The sequence below is a fragment of the Arvicanthis niloticus genome, unplaced genomic scaffold (genome assembly GCF_011762505.2).
Source record: "Arvicanthis niloticus isolate mArvNil1 unplaced genomic scaffold, mArvNil1.pat.X S10, whole genome shotgun sequence".
Taxonomy (NCBI): Eukaryota; Metazoa; Chordata; class Mammalia; order Rodentia; family Muridae; genus Arvicanthis; species Arvicanthis niloticus.
In genome coordinates this window covers 1,092,304-1,105,992 of record NW_023044982.1, presented here as the reverse complement: position 1 = coordinate 1,105,992, position 13,689 = coordinate 1,092,304, and the positions used below count along the sequence as shown (strand labels likewise).

Genomic DNA, 13,689 nt, shown 5'->3' with positions numbered 1-13,689 from the left:
TTGCCTCTGCCTTCTGAGTGCTTAGAATAAAGGTATGTGCTACCACTACACAATGGCAATCCATTCCTTGAGGACCTTGAAATATGATCAGTGCATGCTTTGTCACAAAAAAGATGCTGATCAGACTGCTTGCCCCTGATCAACCTTTCCAAAATGGAATAAGATTCAGAGTAGCAAGGACAAGTGGTTGTTACCTCATGTGCCAATTGTTAGTTTGTACACTGATGCAGATTCTTGTGAGAGACCCTATATGCAGAGAGTGATAAGGGTTTGGCTGTGTGACCACCAGATCTTACAACAGGACACACTGAGTTCCACACTGTGGCCAAAGAAGGGACTCTGGCACTTTGGTGATTCCTTGATGCAGGGATTTACAGATTCCCAAGACATATCTTGAAAACTGGATTTCTGAATGCTTCAACAGGTCCATTCTGACTGAAGATTCATCAAGATGAGCTTCCAGGTCCCACCCACACTCCAGAGCTTGGCAGTACAGAGCTTGTTGAAGAATGAAGCCTTGGCCGTGTCTGCTCTGCAGAAGCTGCCGAGAGTGTTCTTCCCACCACTCTTCAAGGCAGCCCTCATTGGCAGACACACAAAGATACTGAAGGCAATGGTAGCAACCTGGCCCTTTCCCTGCCTCCCTGTGGGGGCACTGATGAAATTCCCTGACATGATGATAATTCAAGCTGTGCTGGATGGTGTAGACATGCAGCTGACAGGAAATTTTCACCCAAGGTAATCAATAATCATGTTATGCCTAATGGCTTACATTTAAGTGTAGGGAGAAGGACATCTGGGTTCATGAAGAATGGGGTCAAAGGTGTATCAGAGGCTTCTGTTGGCATCATCTTAAAGAGTCCTGGGCAGCTGTTGAGTCCTTGTATCAAATGTCCATTAAATATGCAGTACACCTTGGAACCCATGTAGCTACATGATCCTGTATCTCTACCAAGTAATAGATATAGGAACAGCAGAAGTCCAGAGTAACAAATGGAGGAAGCAGGGCAGATCTCCAAATGCAGATAAGGCCCTTGCCCAGCAGGCTTGAGTTGCTATATGGAAACTCAGCACTTGAAACTTAAATCTATAGAGGACAGACAGACAGAGTAGAAAAGCTAGCAGCTAACAGGTCAAGAAAAAGCTGTCTAATGGCTAATCCTCCTTACACTTCTACCTGTTTTACCCACAGAAGACAGAAGCTTCAAGTGCTAGACCTTAGGAATGTGCACCATGACTTCTGGGATGTTTCAGCTGGACCAGTTGATGGAGACCGCTCAGCAGAGACTGTGTGTGAAAAGCAAATACCAACACGCCCTCATCGATATGCACTGAGGCAACGTTTGAAGGTGGTCACTGACCTTCACCTTGAGTTTGATCTGGATGAATACCAAACTTATCTCTTGCAGTGGGCACAGGAGAGAAGAGGTTCCCTGCACCTGTGCTGTGTGAAGATGCAGATAAGGGGATTGTCTATGTCCACAGTCAGGAAGGTCTTGAAGATTTTCCAGCCAGAGTGCATTGAGGAGTTAGAACTGAATACAGGGTGGACTCTGTCCACACTGGCATGCTTTGCACCTTGCCTGGGTCAGATGAAACATCTTCGTAAACTCCTTCTAACAGAAGTACATGAAAAGCACTTTAATATTCCAATTACGTCAACAGACACACAGGAGAAGAGAGTCACCAAGTTCATTTCTCAGTTCTCCAAATTCAACTGTCTCCAGCATCTCAACATGATTGATGTCTACTTTCTCAAGGACCACCTGAATGAATTGCTTCGGTAAGGAAGGAGGAAGAGCTTTTTTTGATTCCACAGCAAATGTTCCTTGTTTCCCATATAGATGAGTGGCCATTGTAGATTTAGCAATAATGATCAAGTCTTATCATGATGGTCACTGTTAACAACCTAGAATGGTGTGACCTGAGTGGAAGACTCCAACAGGCTGCACTGGATGCTCACTGCCATCCCACAGGGACACTGACCCCAGATATGTGGTTTCCCCTGCTCTAGGTTAGCCCTGTCACTCTATGCCAAACTGATCTCACTGTCTCTCTTCAGGTGTCTGAAGACCCCATTGGAGTTCCTGTCCATTACTCTCTGCAAGTTCTCACAGTCAGACTTGGAGTCCTTTGCCCAGTGTCAAAGCCTCCATCATCTCAAACATCTGCATTTGGCATGTATCAATTTGTATGATCTGAGTCTTGAGCCTCTCAGTATTCTCCTAGAAAAAGTCGCAGACACTCTGAAGACCCTGGAATTAGAACATTGTAGAATGACAGACTCTCAGCTCAGTGCACTTTTCCCTGCCCTGAGTCAGTGCTCACAGCTCATCGAGGTCTATTTCTTTGACAATGACATCTCCATGGCTGTCCTAAGGAACTTTCTGCATCACACAGCCGACCTAAAGCAGCTGAATGTCGAGCTTTACCCTGCTCCTCTGGAGTGCTATGAAACTGGTTTTGTTGTCAGAGAAGAGAAATTTTCCCAGCTTTCTTCTGAGCTTATGAACATACTCTGTACTTTAAGGCAGCCCAAGTCTGTCTCTTTTGCCTCTCAGATATGCCTTCAATGTTTACAGCGCTGTATCTATAACATGGAGACCAGACTTTGCCATTGTTGGCAGTAAATAGAAGAAGGTTGCTTTTGGTTACTAAGAAATGAAACTCTAGGGACAAGTCTATGACCAAGGGGCTCCTGAACACATGTCTTTGGATTGTTCAATGTGTTGGAAACAAAGAGGCTGACCTTGACATCTAAAGAGTGGAAATATGAGGAGAAATGACTAATGGAATCATTCATGCATTTCAAGATGTGGATCTGTCCAAGACTAGATGTTCAGCCAGTCACTTGTGTATTTAATTCTCAAAATGGACTATAATTGTATAGTAGTCGTGGTTAGTTAAATAAATACATAAGTAAATAAATAAATAAATAAATAAATAAATAAATGAATAAATACCTGTTATTAAAACTCTAGGTGGAGGTGGCTCAGTAGATAACAGCACTGCCTTCTACCAGACACCTGACTGTGATTCCTGACATCCACCAGGCATTTCACAGCCATCTCTGAATATAGTTCCAGAGGCTCTGGCTCTGATACCTCTCTTGCCTCCTCAAGAACTAGACACATGCTTGGTACACAAATATAACATGCTGGCAAAATCCCCATACACAGTGTGTGGTGTTCTGTTCTTAGAGGGATTTTACTTCTGCAGAAAGGTTCAACAGGTGCTGCCTTTCCCATCTTTACAATATTTTAGAAGCCAGTTTTCAGAAGAAGGCATTTGAACGTTAACCCTGGAGTTTGAGATGGCTCATCAGTAGAGAGTACTGAGGACCTTTGTGTGATTCCCAGCACCCACTTGGCAGTTGCTAACTCTAACTCCACTTCCAGGGACCTGATCTCCTCTTTTGGCCTCAACTGGCAATACACAGCTGGCATGTATTCACACAGACACACCTTCACATGAGTGAAAATAAAAATAGTTTAAAACGAAAAAAATAAGTATGTGTAGCCAAGACTGCTCAATGTGCAAAGAAACCCGTAGCCAAGCTTACCAATTTTGAGTTTGATCCATGCATGAAACCCACATGATGGAAGGGGAACATTGACTCCCAAAATTGACCTTTCACCTCCATAAGTCTGCAATGGTGGGTATGCTATGTAAAGTGCAGGCATCCACATAAAAATATATGGTAGTAGTCCCAGCATTGTAGGTGAATGCTGAGTTCCATATACCATGAGAGACTCTGAAGCACCTCCTTCTCACTTATAATGTGAACAAAAGTAAAAAAAAAAAAAAAAAAGAAAAGTGAACTGAAAAGGTCCTAAAAGATGGCTCAGCAGTTACAAAGCACATGATGTTCATGCAGGGAGCCTCGGTTCAGAGAAGGCATCTGTGCTATGATGGAGACTCTTTCCTAAGAAAGCTAGGACTTCTTTTGCCATGTGGCATTATGTGTTTAGTATATATGTATTATAAAAATCCTTAGTATTTTTAAATGGAGAACTGAGAAGGCTATCTGGCCTCAAGCTAGTCTTAAATAGATGATCTTTCTGCTCCACCCTTATAGGATCACAGCTATTTACTACAATGCTTAGCAGAATTTAATAGTTTTCTATGCTGAAGGAAGGGTTTGAGTGTGTGCAATGCGCATGTTTGAATGCCTATGTGCAGTCCAGAGGTTGACACTTTTTCTTGACCCAAGCTTTTTGAGACAGGGTCTCTTATTGAACCTAGAGCTCACTTCTTTGGCTAGCCTGTGGCCAGTAATCTCCCCAGCATATATAATGTTATGTTGACTTATGCATGTCTGGAATGTGAAGACTTTAAAGAATGAGGCACACTGCAGTGTAATGCTGCAGACTTTAGTTTAAGAGTAGTTTGCTACACAAATGTAATAAAGAAAACAATGATACAAGGGAAGTTGTTTGAGTTCAGAAAAACACAATCAAAGAACATGTAAATAAACATCAAAAAGTACATATTAAATACAGAGCTTTCTTAGGATAGACCAATTTAAATACAATTTCCTGGCACATACTGTAGATTATAGCTGGAAAAGCAAGGTACAAGGCCCTGTCTAGATTCAGGGTACACTGAAGACAGCACTCAGCATATCCTTTCACCAGATTGGGTTCTATAGCTATTTCCATAATTCAACAAGAATAAACCTGTCTTCTAAACTAAACACAGATGTTTGTTGCAGAAGATATGAAATCACATCCAAGCACAATACACTTTAGGTAACAATACAATCCAGAAAACAGAATACACTTTAGGTAAAAGGCACTCGGCCTTTTTTTCCTAGAGCCTCTTTCACAATTCCCCAAGACACTCTTCTCTCTGGCTGTGGAGAGAGAGACAGGGACAGACAGAGAGACTCATGAATAAATTTAGATTTATTTATGTGTATGAGTGTTTTGGGTATTAATGTACATGTTCTACAAGGATGCTTTGTTCTTATAGAGGTGAGGTGAGGGTGTTGGATCCCCTAGAAGTGGAGTTAAAGATGATTGAGCCTCTATATGGATGCTGATAATCAAACCCAGCTCCTCTGGAAGAGCATCCAGTGCTCTTAATCACTAAGCCATCTCTTTAGCCTCCACACTTCATTTTTTAATGATGGCTGTGTGATCTGGTGTTGATACTGTTATGGTGGTTTGATGTATAAACCATCCTTATAGTAGCAAAGATTGACCTGCCCAACAAGACATTAAACAGAGGTCTGGGGAGGTCACCTGAAAGAGAGCAGTGTGTGTGAGGGGGGCAGGCAAAATGCAAAGAAACACAGCTTGTCTATAGGCTGATCAAACAGTAATTTTTACTTTTTCACACAGGGGTTATATTTAAAAAAGGCAGGATGTAGGGAAGAGGATGATGCAGGAATTTAGGTGTTCAGAGGGAGTACAGATATCTTCCAGAACAGTGTGTCAGCAGGGTGAAGGTTCAGGGGACAGGACACTATGACTCTGCCTATGATTCACTTGTCCTAATCTAAGTTGGTACTATCTACCAAGGTCACCTATCTACAAGGTCTATGACTAGAGCCTGGCAACTATCTACCAAAACTGCTTGTTTACAATAGCTTCTAGGTTTTGTAATAGCTTCTAGTGTTTTTCCACAGAGACCCAAGACTTGGTGCTAGCAGGCATGCATGCTAGGCCTACCACTCTCTTCAGGTCTATGGCTGATTCCAGGCCTTCAGTGTATAGACAGAGATGTCCCTGACAAAAGATGGTTTGACTGAGCTTGTGTTGTTGATATTGTCTTCTGTTAATGGTGTTTCATGAACTGGGCCAGTGACCTTTAGATACCTTTTAGAAAATGGGCATTTGTCTTCCACCAGTGTGATGGATGTTAAGACTACAATTCTAACCTCATGTGTGTAGTGTTCTCTCTCTCCCTCTCTCTCTCTCTCTCTCTCTCTCTCTCTCTCTCTCTCTCTCTCTCTCTCTCTCTCTCTCTCTCTCCCCCTCTCTCTTTCTGTATGTGTGTGTGTTTACTCCATTGTGAGTGTTGATTTATGCATGTCATGATGTACATGTAGACACCAGAGGACATCTTTTGCACTTTTGTTCTCTTTTGCCAAACTAGGGATCAAACTCAGGTCCTTTGGGTTTGTATGGCAAAGGCTTTCATCCACTCAGCCATCTCTTCTGGCAATTTCTTATTATTTTGAACAGAAGTGTTTAAATAAATGAAAAATCAGAAAAATGTGGAAGTTGACAAGTGTAGAAAGATCATTATTGGCTACCTAGTCAGTTTGAGGCCAGCCTTAGGCACAGGAGACTCTGACTTAATAAAATAAAAAAAAGGTTTTTATACTCTAATACTTGAAGTTGTGAGCCTTTAAATTCATGACAAACCTATTAATGAGAATAATATGGTGGACATGTCTTTCATTTCTGCACTTGAAGGCAGAGGCAAGTCAATTTTTGATTGGATGCCAGCTGTGTCTACATATTAAATTCCAGTGCCACAGGATGAAGCTCTGCTCCAACTAGCAAAATCTGCACATGAAAATTTAAAATCATCTCTATAGAATGCCCAACAACCCATTCCTGATTCAATTTGTCATTCATTTTGCCCAGCTCATGAGTGGCAGTGTTTCATGAAGATAAGTTTACTCACATATAAGACTGATTATTCAGTCCCAGCATTTGAACACAAATGGAGTAACCTACTGTTATAAAATGGTGTCACTCCAAGGCTGAAAGATACCATATTCTTTGAAACTACATAACAGAACAGGGCATAGATTGACCTCCAAAACATTCAAGTTAAGCTATAGCAAGTCAAGCATAGTGACACATGCCCACAATCCAAGTACATAGGAGGTAGAGGCAGGAGAATCAAGAGTTCAAGACCAGCCTGGACTACAGATTGGGACCATGTTTAGAAAGAAAAATAAGACCAAAATAATGACTTGGGTCAAGGACATGAACCCAACACTAGACCAATGAAGAACAAGGCCTGTTGGCAAAAGCCTGTAATCTGAGCTACTCAGTCATCCTCCAGCTACCCTGGAGGCTGAGGCAGCAGGATCACAGAGACATATGAAAAATTCTTTTAGAAACTCACTACCACAAAGAATAACTTAAAAGAAGTTTTTTAAACAGGAGTTTATGTAGGCATGATGATGCATCCCTTTAATCCCTAACTGGAGAGGCAGAGGCACATGGATCTGTGAGTTAGATGACAGCCTAGTCTACATAGAGAGATTTAGGATGATCACTGCCATGTGGCAAGAAAATGAATAGATTTTTTTTTTTTTTTTGCTTTTTTTGAGACAGGGTTTCTCTGTGTAGTACTGGCTGTCATGGAACTCACTCTGTAGACCAGGCTGGCCTCGAACTCAGAAATTTGCCTGTCTCTGCCTCCCAATTGCTGGGATTAAAGGCATGCGCCACCACCACAAATAGATTTCTTAGAATGGCTTACAAGCTGTGGTTCAGCTAATTCAACTATGGCTCTCTACCAACTGAAATTCCAAAAGTCAGTAGTTATTCAGTCCATGAGGATAGATGTCTCAGGTGTTCAGTACATGCTGGAATCCCAAAGAAGTGCTTCTAATGTCAGTGAAGGAAAGGACTTGCTAGCAAGAACAAGCAGGCAAAGAGGAAGCCTCCCTTTTCTATATTCTTTATTTAGACTGCTTGAAGAAGGTGTTGCCCAGATTAAAGGTGGATCTTTTTACTTATGTGTAGGCATAAATTTTTTGCAACCTCCTTTTAGCAAGGCTTCTACCTTCTCCTCTAACCCAACACCCAGAAGAGTAGTGGAAGAGAAAAGTTGTTAGGGTGTGGGGGAAGTAGAACTAGTCAGCAAGAATTCTTTGGCAGCAGTTCAGTTCCATAGCAAACTATGACTCAGCAGCTGCAGACCAGTCCTCTAGGAAGGTAGACAGGAGGCATGAACCAGCAGCTAAAGTCCAGTCTTTTTAGCAGGCAAAGACCAGGCATGAACTGGCAGTAATTCAATCCTGAAGAAGCCACCAGGCTCTAAGACCTGCCTGAGGTGAGGCTACTAAAACTGCAAGCTGCCATGGGAGCCTCATGGGCAGTTCTTGGGTGAGTGTCTTTCAATGGTGATATTATCACAAGTTGAGCTCAAGAATGCTGTATAAGTCAAAACAATACAAATATGTTGTTAGGGAAGAATATCATACCAAGATGGAGCAAACTAAACCAATGGTCAGTGCTGGTCTCCCACTGTCTGTTACACTCCTTCATCACATGTACTTTCACATGTTTGCTATATGCAAATATCCTCTCACCTGTGTCTGCTTCAGTCAAACATTCTTTCACAGGTCAGCTTTTGCCAGATATCCTTTCACCTGTGCCCCAGCAAAACATCATTTGACATAACCAACTTTCCAAAGAAACTAGTTTGGACTTCATCTATGAACATCTAATTTTTGATAAAGAAACCAGAAACACACAATGATAAAAAGGAATGCATCTTCAAAAATGGGACATTCTAACTACACATCTGCATGTAGAAGTCTACAAAGAGCTGCATAGTTATGATCCTGCACAGAACTCAGATCCAAGTGGATTAAAGATCCCATTACACCAGACTCACTATACCTGATAGGAGAGAAAGCACATCATACCAGAAGACAACTTCCTAAAGAGAACACAATCATGCAGGCACTAAGATTGCCAATTAATAAGTGGGGCCTTATGACTGTAAGACAAAGGAGACCATCAATAGTACAAATACCAGCCTACAGAATGGAAAAAGTTTTTTTTTTTTTTTACCAACTCCATATCCATAGAAGGATAGTGTCTAAAATATATAAAGAACACAAAAACCTAGACATCCACAAATCATACAAGCCAATTAAAAATTGGGCAAAGATCTAAACAAAGGATTCTCAATAGATGAATCTCTAATGGTTAAGAAACATAAAGAAATGTTCAATGTCCTTAGACTTAAGGGAAATACAAATCAAAACAATTCTGAGATTCCATCTTACACCTGTCAGCATGGTTAAGATCAATAATACAGGTGACAAGCCAAGCTGGAGAAATATGTGGAGCAGAGGAAGCACTCCTTCATTGCTGGTGGGAGTGTAAAGTTGCACAGATATGATGGAAATCAATATGGTATTTCCTCAGAAAATTGGGACTCAATCTACCACAAGACCCAGCTATACCACTCTTGGGCACATACCCAAAAGACACTCCATTCTACCACAAGGATAATTGTTCAACTGTGTTCATAGCAGCTTTATTTATAATAGTTAGAAAGTGAAAATAATATAAATGTCTGTCAACAAATAAATAGATGAAGAAAATATGGGGTTCCCAATGGAGGAATGAGAAAGGAGACTGAAGGAGCTGAAAGGGTTTGCAGCCCCATGAGGAGAGAAACAATACCAACCAACCAGAGCTCCCAGGGTCTAAACCACAAGCCTGGGAGCTCTTAGAGAGGGACCCATTGCCTGAGCTGTATATGTAAGGGAGGATGGCTGTTGTGGCCGGAGCTGCCCCACACTTGGGGGCCAGAAATGTTGAGAAATGTACTACCCCACATTTGGGTGTCAAAATGTCTCGGACCATTTTGTCAATGTTGGGACCCAAACTGCCAAAAGCCTTGGGGGCTAAGTTGTTAGAGCTCGCACTGCCCCAATTTGTTCCAGTCTGTGGGTTGGGGCTCAACGAGAAATAGTGAGGACAGACAAGAGGAATGGAGACCAGACAGAGTGTGATTCAATCCCCTTTACTCTTCAGTCTCTCTTCCTAGTCCAAGTCCCAAGTCTCGAGTTCCTAGTCCCTAGCGCCTCCAAGTTCCAAGTTTCCAGTTCCAAGTTCTCTTCCAAGTGCCTGCTACCTAATGCCTAATAACTAACTCTAAGTTGTATGGCCTAACCTAATTACTAATTCCAAGTTGTATTCTATAAAGTGTCTGATTCTCTTTTACTCCAAATTGTTCTGAACTCTCCTGTCTGCCTCTCGCCTTTTATATGTCTCACTTCTAAGCCAGGAGACAATAATAAGAGGGAGGCAATAAGAGGAGACAGTAAAGGAGACTTGACCACACACTCTGATTTGTCTCCATTCTTCATGTCTCTTCTCCTTCTTCCTCCCACGATCTCTCTTGCTAGACCCTGAACCAAGTGTAGGGCAGAAGGGTCCACAACATTTTGGCTCCCAAGCATGGGGCAGCTCAGGCTGGGACAGCATAGTTCTGAGAATGAGTCAGCTCAGGGTTTATAGAACTGTTTCTTATGATTGACCTGAAATAAAAAGCAGAGAATGTCACTGTTAAAGGACCTTTGGCATGGTCTTCATCATGAATCTCTTCTGGAGTTTTGGACCTGTGCTGGATGCTATGGCATGCAAAATATGAGAATCATTTGAGGGCTTTTATCTTGAGACTTTGATTCTGAGGATGTAGCTTAGTTGATATGGTATCTCTAGTGTGCACAAGCATTGTTACAGGAGGCAGGACAATAGTTGAAAGTTTGAGTCTAGCCTGGGCTACATAATGAAACCAGGTCCCACCAATACTGAGAGATGTGGTCCAGTGTCAGAGAGCAGCTTAGCAGTAAGACTTGAAGGATCAGGCACCATGAGTCTTCATCTTCTGTTCACAAAGCCTTCATTCCACTAACTGCAACAAGGACAGCCCTTGCAACCATCCACCTCTCTAGATTCACCATGTCCAACCCAAAACCATAACCACTGCTCCAAAGCAAATATTAAAGTTTTTAAATAAAAAGTAAAAACAGATGCTGGGTGTGGGTTTGGCACCGTGGTTAATGAAATAGGGCCACTGACCTTAACAGGGAGCAGACCTCAGCACAAACTGACTCCATGGTGGAAGTTCCATTCAGGCCAAATAAGTCAGCATGCAGAAAGTACTATGAGCCAATACAAAAACAAACCTAATCCAGTATACTCCATAATTATAATAAAGTCTCTACATGTACTACCTTTGCTTTTGGCTTCTGTTATTCAGAATCTGGCTGTTATTTTTTATTGGATATTTTATTTACATTTCAGATGTGATCCCCTTTCCAAGTCCCCACCAACACCTAGGAACCCCATATCTCATACCCCTCCTACTGCTTCTATGAGGATGTGCCTCCACCACCAGCCCACTTCAACCTCCCCACCCTCAAATCCCCCACACTGGGGCATCCAACCTTCACAGGACCAAGGACCGCCTCTCCCACCTATACCCAACAAGGCCCTCCTTCACTACATATACAGATGGAGCCATGGGTCCCTCCCTATGTGTTCCCAGGCTGGTGATTTAGACCCTAGGAGCTCTGGTTGGTTGGTATTGTTGCTATCCCCATGGGCCTCAAACCCTTTCAGCTCCTTCAGTCTTCTCTCTCACTCCTCCCTTGGGAAACACATGGTTAGTTCAATGGTTAGCTGTGAGCATCCTCCTTTGGATATGTCAGGCTCTAGAAGACCTCTAAGGAGACAGCTATATCAGGCTCCTGTCAACATGCACTTCCTGCCATCCACATCAGTGTCTTACCTTTGGTAACTGCACATGCAATAGATACCCAGGTAGAACAGTCTCCAGATGACCCTTCTTTCAGTTTCTGTCACATGCTTTGTCTCCCATGAGTATTCTGTTATTCCTTCTAAGAAAAACTGAAGCACCCACACTTGGTCTGCCTTCTTCATGAGCTTCATGTGGTCTGTGAGTTGTGTCTTAGGTATTTCAAGCTTTTGGGCTAATATCCAATTATCAGTGAGTGCATACTATGTGTGTGTTCTTTTATGATTGGGTTACACCACTCAGGATGATATTTTCTAGTTCCATCCATTTGCCTAAGAATATCTTAAATTCATTGTTTTTTAATAGCTGAGTAATATTTCATTATGTAAATGTACCACATTGTCTATATCCATTCCTCTGTTGAAGGGAATCTGGGTTCCTTTCAGCTTTTGGCTATTATAAATAAGGCTGCTGTGAGCATAGTGGAGCATATGTCCTTGTTATATGTTGGAGCATCTTCTGGATATATGCCTAGAAATGGTATAGCTGAGTCCTCAGGTAATGCTATGTCCAATTTTCTGAGGAACCGTCAGACTGATTTCCAGAGTGGTTGTAGCAGCTTGCAATCCCACCAACAATAGAGGAGTGTTCCTCTTTCTCCACATCTTCACCAGCATCACCTGAGTTTTTGATCTTAGCCATTCTGACTTGTGTGAGGTGGAATCTCAGGGTTGTTTTGATTTGCATTTTCCTCATGACTAAGGATGTTTAACGTTTCTTTAATGGAAGTACATTATCCTAGAACATGGTGTTTGTTGTTAAAATATCTTGAACACCAAGTATAGGCTGGGTAATAAAGACTTTCTATTGGCTTAAAAACATGTCTGCACAGTTTTTCTCTGGAGAATACACAATAACAGAGAACTCAGTTTCCCCTCTTGTATACTCTGGTGGTCTCAAAGTCAAACGTTCATCACGCTCAAAATGTAGACTCTCACAAGAACCAACACAGACACAATTTACCTTTATCCCACCAGGAACTAAGTCCTACTTCTTTGAATCTCACTCCCTTTTGGAAAGGTTATTCAGGAGAAGGAATGTTGAAGCAAGGGGCTCATTCTTCTTCTTCTTCTTCTTCTTCTTCTTCTTCTTCTTCTTCTTCTTCTTCTTCTTCTTCTTCTTTCTTCTTCTTCTTCTTCTTCTTCTTCTTCTTCTTCTTCTTCTTCTTCTTCTTCTTCTTCTTCTCCTTCTCCTTCTCCTTCTCCTTCTCCTTCTCCTTCTCCTTCTCCTTCTCCTTCTCCTTCTCCTTCTCCTTCTCCTTCTCCTTCTCCTTCTCCTTCTTCTTCTTCTTCTTCTTTTGGTTTTTCAAGACAGGGTTTCTCTGTGTAGCTCTGGCTGTCCTGGAACTCACTCTGAAGACCAGGCTGGACTCAAACTCAGAAATCTGCCCACCTCTGCCTCCCAAGTGCTGGGATTAAAGGCATGCGCCACCACCACCCGGTGGGGCTCATTCTTTTATTGCTGGTAGAAATAAACGTATACTACTGCTTTGTAAATGAATTCTGCAGTTTCTCAGGAAACTGGAAATAGTTCTATCTCAAGACCCCAATATACCACTCCAGAGCATATACCCAAAAGATGCTCCAACATCCCACAAAGACACATACTAAGAACGATGTTCATGCCGGGCAGTCGTGGCACACGCCTTTAATCCCAGAATTTGGGAGGCAGAGGTGGGCAGATTTCTGAGTTTGAGTCCAGCCTATTCTACAGAATGAGTTCCAGGACAGTCAAGACTACACAGAGAAACCCTGTCTTGAAAAAACAACAACAACAAAAAAGAACTATGTTCATAGTAGCTTTACCCGTAATAGGCAGAAACTAGAAAAAAAAAAAAAAAACCTAGATGTCCCTCAACTGAAGAATGGATGGAGAAAATGTAGTACATCTTTACAATGGAATGCTACCCAGCTATAAAAAACAAAGATATCATGAATTTTACAGGCAAATGAATGGAATTTGAGAACATCATCCGGAGTAAAGTTAACCCAGTTCCAAATGGACAAACATATTATGTACTCATTCACAGTCCATAAAATACAGGTATCACATTACACTCCACAAAGCCAAAGAAGCTAAACAAGAAGGCCCAAGCAAGACAATTTAAATCACACTTAGAAGGGAGAAAAAAAAACCATCATAGGAGGAACATGG

The 13,689-nt window shown here is 42.0% G+C and overlaps 1 protein-coding gene across 1 annotated transcript; it reads left to right on the top strand.

Moving 5' to 3' along the window:
* Positions 1 to 412: 412 nt before the first annotated feature.
* Positions 413 to 2,630, top strand: LOC117696082 (preferentially expressed antigen in melanoma-like protein 7). The gene is given in 3 exon segments (XM_034486674.1): positions 413 to 738; positions 1,193 to 1,783; positions 2,063 to 2,630. Coding segments are annotated over 3 exon segments (1,485 nt in total).
* Positions 2,631 to 13,689: the final 11,059 nt, after the last annotated feature.